The 6,871-nt window shown below is 32.5% G+C and overlaps 1 protein-coding gene across 1 annotated transcript; it reads right to left on the bottom strand.

Moving 5' to 3' along the window:
- Nucleotides 1-2,897: 2,897 nt before the first annotated feature.
- On the bottom strand, nt 2,898-6,164 carry LOC146531668 (uncharacterized). Its single transcript, XM_085198581.1, has 4 exons — nt 5,946-6,164; nt 4,737-5,807; nt 3,512-4,550; nt 2,898-3,166 (listed from the first exon to the last, which is right to left on the bottom strand). Exons 1-4 carry the CDS (start codon nt 6,162-6,164, stop codon nt 2,898-2,900), a joined length of 2,598 nt encoding a protein of 865 aa, XP_085054707.1.
- Between the last annotated feature and the right edge of the window lie 707 nt (nt 6,165-6,871).

The raw sequence follows: 6,871 nt of genomic DNA, 5'->3' as shown, positions 1-6,871 counted from the left end.
GTGTAAAAATTAATTAAACAAAATCAATCACCTAAGAGAAAAAAAATCAATCACCTCTCTTAGAGGGCGTTAGCCAATTTACTAACGCTTAATAAATTATATTTAAAAAGTTTTTTAAGTAGAAGAATTGAATGTCAAACTCATTCAATTTTTCGAGTTTACATTTTTCTATTACATGTAGCAGTGTTGACATAGATAACCTAGCTTTGAGGCACTAATTCTCCACTTTCCGTCGAAAATGATTAGCCAATACGGAGAAGACACATGGCAATGTAAGCAGTACCAGGACTACGTACCTAGGTTAATAATAGGTTCCTCTGTTCTCCAATAAAACACTACCGCCACGATGCCCTCGTAAGTAATTTAGGAATAACTGCTTAGTAAAAAAAATATAAATATACAAAAAATATTAATCTATAAGCGAAAATTATTAATCTGTGATGGGTATCATACTTTTATTCTCAATATATACAAAGAGAATTTAATCTCAACTTTCGTTAAAAAGTTTGTACACTGGCAGCAAAGCTTATATATGTGATATGTAAAGGTAGTTAAGTAACATTTTATATAACAATAAATATTTAAATTTGGCATGTATGAAGAGGTTGATGACGGTGGACGAGGCGAAAGAGGTATGTAGAGACTGTAGCATTTGGCTCTCCGTTCTCTCTGACTACCCCCCTACTATAAAGCGTGAAATTAAGTGAGAGTGAGATAAATATTTTTGTATTGTATATCTCATTCATTGAGTATTTGCTGTTGTACTAGATACCATCCACGAAGTTTTAAAATGTGTCATGTGTCATACACATCCAATTTTGAAGTTAACGCGGATTCTTACTACTATAATAAGGCTTTATAGGAAATATAAAAGTAATGACAATCAGTGTGACACACGCCTATATTAATCCTCGACGTGTTTTCAAAAGCAAATAGTATGAAAATCCACTTCCTTTAGTACAAAACGACATGTATGGAACACCAATTAAAAGGCGAAGCTATTTCGAATTACCATTCAGTTTCATCAGTACATGAATAGTCAATTAAATCTGACTAACTTTTTCATGAAAGATTTTTCAGGATTCAATTTCGTATATTGAAAACAGGTATTAAGGATCAGAGCCACGTTATGTGAATGAAATATTTTTCTTTCATATTTAAGGTCTTTGTGGCACAGTGTGCCAGCGTTGAATTATAAATGCGATGATTGTAGATTCGATTTCCACTTTTCGGAAGGTAAGAATTTTTTTTTATTTCGTCGCTCTTGTAATAAGACAAGACGCGGCGTAGAGCACCGTAATCCAATACGCAATATGGCTCTAAATCATGGTGGCTTTTATTTATTGAAAATGCATTTCTCTAGTTAATATTATGTGCCTAACTAAATGAATCTTCATTCATCATTCTTTTAAAAAAGGATTCAAACCCACAACCACATACACAGTACAAATCGCCACTGCGCCACATTGAAAGCGCCTTAACTAAAAACAATCCCAACAATCATAAAATATTTCATACAAAATTCTAGGTATTTTATTATTTCACATACATAACGTCGCCGTATAACTTTTTCATATATAGAGGTCCCACTGTATACTCGTATATGCAATTCGCAATTTCATATAACCCCATAACATTTTTCTAAACAAAAGCTTCTGTCAACAATAACCGTTTTACGAGTATGTGTGGCGATACGGAATGGCCCGCAACTATCGCTCGTTGGAAAGTTACATAAACACTATGGTGCCCATCATTTTTGTTATATTACTATAATATTTCGTTTTTTTTATGGGAATTTTGTATAGAAAAAAATGATCAAGACAAAATGCGACGTTGAGCTCTGTCATTATATTGCAGGCAATATCTTGAAAAGCAGCAGAGTATCTCAATCAGTCACTCAGTTCTCTTACTAACAATGTAGGTTTCTAGTAAATAATGAAACTTCTAATAATGTGTAAAACACAGTAGACATGCAATGTATTGAAAATTGGATGAACAATGAGGAGCAGACTGTATCGGCTCCAGGTTCCCTCCGACTACTATATGCAATTTACAGAATTTGAAGTTTAATAAATATTTCAACCCAATCTGTCACGTAAGTAATAAAAGCAGAACAAAAGTACAAAATGTAAATTTGATAATTCGATACCCACTCGGAGTTACAAATAATGTCTGGAAAATTAGTTAGAAGGTGGATGGAGTGTCTCAAGACTAGGTTCTCTACCCTGCTACATGAAATACAATGAAAAGGAAAATGGAAAAATAATAAAAAATATTTTAAAAAATAATAATTTACCGTCAGCCATGGCCACAACAGCAATGATCAGTGACGCATACTCCATGCACATCGTCCCCTAATCTCTGTGAGTTATTTCACTTGCAACTTCCGTATTGATACGTTTTACGTTACTATATAAAATTGTTTATTTCTAAAGTTATGTACTGAACAATATAAATTGTTATTTTATAACCAAATGTGTGGGATTATTGTAAGAAACTTTGTTACTGGGACGGATGAGATGGGTTAAACAGTATGTTCAATATCTTATAAAATTTCATGATTTAAATTTTATATATATATTTTCTTTGTTCATTTATAGCTTTATAACATAAAATAGAACTACGAGTATATAAGCCTGTCCTGGCGCAGCAACTAACTGTAAAGGCAATACTTGTGGGTTCGATTCCTACTCCAGCAAATTAATTATTTTCATTATCTCGTAATAATAAAGGAAATAATGACGAACAACAATATTTTTACATATTAATTATAATATAATAATAATAATAATAATAATTAAGCCCATTTATTTCACAACCAAATGTTTACAATTCAATTGATGTTAATCTTATATTAATGTTAGTATGAAATGAATTTAATGCTAGTGTTAGTACTGTTAGTTATCTAATTCTTGGATGTGAACCCCTGTTTGGGTGAAGGCCTCCTCCATCCTCTTCCATTCCTCTCTATTTTTTGCTGTTGTCGTCCAATTTATTCCTGCAATTTCTTTAATGTCATCAGCCCACCGTCTTGTTGGCCTGCCTACCTTTCTCTTTCCTATAGGACCTTTCCACTTGGTAGCTTGTATGGTCCAGCGATGATCAGAGTAGCGTGATATATGTCCTGCCCATTGCCACTTAAGTTTTAGGGCTTGAGATAACGCGTCTGTTAGTTTAGTCTTACTTCTAATTACTTCGTTTCTTATTTTATGTATTTTTTTTATTTTTAAAATGCTTCTTTCCATAGCTCGTTGTGTTACCTGAATTTTTTGTCTCAGTTTTTTCGTAAAAATCCATGTTTGGCTAGCGTACAATAAGCAAGGAAGAAGACAGATATCAAATACTGTTTTCTTCAGATTTATGGAATAATCACCTTTCAAAATTTCTTTAAATGACCAAAACTTCTTCCAAGTTATATTTATTCTCCTTTCTATTTCTTCTTCATTATTTACTTTATCAAATGATACCCGTTTGCCTAAATATAAATAGCTGTCAACATATTCAATATTACAATCCTTAGTTTTAATGGGTATTTTGGCGCTGTTCGTCATTATTTTTGTTTTAGAGGCGTTCATTTCCAGTCCTACTTTGTTACTTTCTCTGTCTAATGTGTTTAACATGCTTTGTAATTGTTTTGGTCTTTCCGCTAGGAGAACAATGTCATCTGCAAATCTTAGGTGAGTCAAAAAACGGCCGTATACGTAGATCCCTTGGAATTCCCAATGTATATTTTTGAACACATTCTCTAATACAGCAATAAATAACTTTGATGACAGTGGATCCCCTTGTCTCACTCCTCTTTCTATGTTTATTCGTTTTCCTCTCGTTTCCAGTTTTATTGCACTTGTACAGTTAGCATATATACTTTTTATGGTGTTTAAATATTTTGGATGTACCTCACACATTTTTAAAGCATTCCAAATGGACTGGTGGCTTATAGTATCGAAAGCTTTGTTATAATCAATAAACCCTAAGTATAGTGGCTGATCGTATTCCCTATATTTTTCGATAACTTGGTCGAGTGTTTGTATATGGTCTGTTGTGCTAAAGCCAGATCGGAAGCCTGCTTGTTCGATTGGTTGTTTGCTGTCTATTTTATCTCTGATGCGGCCTAATATTATTGATGCAAACAATTTGTATATGTTAGAGATTAAACTAATTGGTCTATAATTTTTAATGTCCAACGGGTTGCCTTTTTTGTACAGGAGGATTATATCTGATGAGCCCCATTGTTTTGGGACAGTTTCTATGTCGAGTACCATATTAAACAAACGTGTAAAATGACTCGTTAGTAGGGGAGCTCCTAGTTTTATCGCTTCATTCGTTATTCCATCAGAACCTGGACTTCTATCCGTTTTAAGTTGTTTTATTTGATTATATACTTCTAGTTCTTCTATCTTTTCTATTGTATGAATGTTATTTGCAATGTTTGTGTGCTCTTTGGATGTGTCTTCGTTGTCTCTTTTTTTGTATAAGTCCTGGTAAAATTTTGTTGCTAGTTCTATGATATCATTTCTTGACTTAGTTTCTTTATTATCATATTGTAATTTCTGAATCCAATCTTTACTTAAGTTTAACTTTTTAAATGATTTCTTTGTGCTCCTATATTTCTTCAAATTTTTGGTAATTATATTTTTTCTGTATTGTCTGTAGTCCGTTTTAATTGATTTACTAACTTCTTTATATATTTTACTTATTTTTTTCTTCATATTTTTATCTTTATTTTTCGTATTCACTAGTTCAGATCGTCTTTTAATTAATGCTACTGTTTTATCACTAAATACTCGGTGTTGTTTTTTCTTAACGGGTTTATTCTTGCATGACAGGCTGAAAGTTATGGCTTCTTCTAGAATGTCATAACAGGATTGGACATTTGTAGTTTCTATTGGGATTTTAGTGATACGATGTTGAAGCGCATTTAAGAAACAGTATGTGTCTTCTTTTGATAAGTCACCTGTTGGTAGACTCCTAAAACTCGCTCTGCTCTTTTTTTGGCGATTTAAAACCAACGTTGCCCTGAGTAGTCTATGGTCCGTTGCATATTTTATGTTATTAATGACTTCATAGTTCGAAACTAATTTAGGACAGTTTGTCATTATAAAATCGATCTCATTTCTGGTATTACGGTCTGGTGACATCCATGTCCACCTTCTACTTAGTTTTTTTTTGAAGAAGGTATTTATAATTGACAGTTTATTTTCGTAGGCATAATTTATTAATTGTTCTCCCCTTTCATTTCGTGAACCATATCCATAATTTCCCATTATAAGATTTTCTTCCTTTCTAGGTTGACCAATTTTTGCATTAAAATCTCCGAGGACTAGTACTTTATCATCGGATAATTCATGAGCTGTTCTTAGATCTTTATAAAATCTTTGTATTTCAGTTTCGCTGGATCGTTCTACGGGAGCATATGCTTGAATAATTGAAATGTTCACTTTATTAATTTTCAATTGTAGTAATGCCACTCTTTCCGATATTCCAATAAAGTTTACTATTCTGTTTTTCAAATATTTTTTAATAAGAAAGCCTACTCCATGTAAACCTTTGGTTTGTCCTATATAACAAAAAATGTAACTCTCATCTTCTTCTATTTTGCATCCTAGTCTCCTTATTTCGCTAAGACCGATAATATCACATTTTATATCCTCTAGTGCATAAGAAAGTTCTAAATATCTCTCTATTGTTGATAAAGATCTTACATTATATGTGCAGATTTTAAACGTATCTCTTGGTTTCTGATTTAAATTAGTTGGCTGATTTATGGATGAAGGGTGGTGGTCTAATTTCCCACGAAGACCACTCGGCTTGGGAAATATATGAGTTGTGTCACTTAAGGTGTGTGGTAGTTGTGGCTTATTAACATTGTTTCGGCGGCTGATGGCTGTATGCTATTTATTTCTTTCTGATGTAGAAGCTCCCGACGATAGTGAATTACTCCTAACCCTCATAACATCGAATGCGTTTATTCTGTTGGTTTTTGACGTAGCGTATTGTTTACGAGGTTGGATTGAGATTTCTGGAGAAGTAGACTCAGCTCTTTTCCGCTTTTCCAAAAAGGAATTGCCTTCTTTGATAACGAGCCTATCCTGTTTCAAAATCGCAAAATTGCCGTTACTACGTTCTTCTTTGAGCTTCGGTAATAACTCTCTTCGTTTTACCATCACCTCTTTTGTATATTCTTCCGAAACATAAATGTCTTTAAATTTCTTCTTATTTTTTAATATTTCTATTTTTTTCCAGTTATTTACTAGTTTCAATAATATTGGTCTTGTTTTCTTGCTTTCGTTATTTTTCTTGCCAATTCTGTAAACGTTATTAATGTCTCTCTCTTCAATTTCTATATTCAAAGAACTTTTAATCTTTTTTATTATTGATAATAGCAGGTCTGACGGCAATTTCTCATCTTCTTTTAGCTCATAGATAATAAGGTTATTATTTAATTTGTCATTTTCTAGGTTTGATATCTTATTCTTTAGAATTTGGTTTTCTTGTTTCAAATCCGCGATTTCTTTAGGGCATCAACTTTTCATCTATTTGCGACAATATATCGTTTGTTTGTTTCGCCATTTCAATTCTCATTTGATCCAAAAATATTTGAAGATTTTCCATTTTTAATATTTGAAAATTTAATTAACACACGTATATTTCCTAATAACAATTTAATAATCTTATACCAGCTTTCTGTCAGGCGTTATATCTATTTTAACCTGTTTTCTTTATTTATCAATGCTTTTACAACACTTTATTGTATATATTGTAATTTTTACCTACACTGTTTAACAGCTGAACCGGCACACCTCGGTATGTATGTATACTTTAAACTTATTATAATACTAGCGGACGCGCGCAGCTTCGCCTGCGGGTAACA

The sequence above is a fragment of the Heliconius melpomene genome, chromosome 15 (assembly GCF_056956725.1).
Source record: "Heliconius melpomene rosina isolate 202511_hmr_F chromosome 15, ASM5695672v1, whole genome shotgun sequence".
Classification (NCBI taxonomy): Eukaryota; Metazoa; Arthropoda; class Insecta; order Lepidoptera; family Nymphalidae; genus Heliconius; species Heliconius melpomene.
The sequence above is the reverse complement of the archived record's forward strand: the minus strand, read 5'-3'. Positions and strand labels throughout refer to the sequence as shown.

What these genes read in the sequence shown, in the direction of transcription:
- LOC146531668 (XM_085198581.1), bottom strand. Translation starts at nt 6,164, where the DNA reads ATGGTAAAACGAAGAGAGTTATTACCGAAGCTCAAAGAAGAACGTAGT. An exon ending in ACGCATTCGATGTTATGAGG is followed by an intron (nt 5,808 to 5,945) that starts GTTAGGAGTAAT and finishes ATATTTCCCAAG; the next exon opens with CCGAGTGGTCTTCGTGGGAA. An exon ending in ACCCATTAAAACTAAGGATT is followed by an intron (nt 3,167 to 3,511) that starts GTAATATTGAAT and finishes CTAAACTAACAG; the next exon opens with ACGCGTTATCTCAAGCCCTA.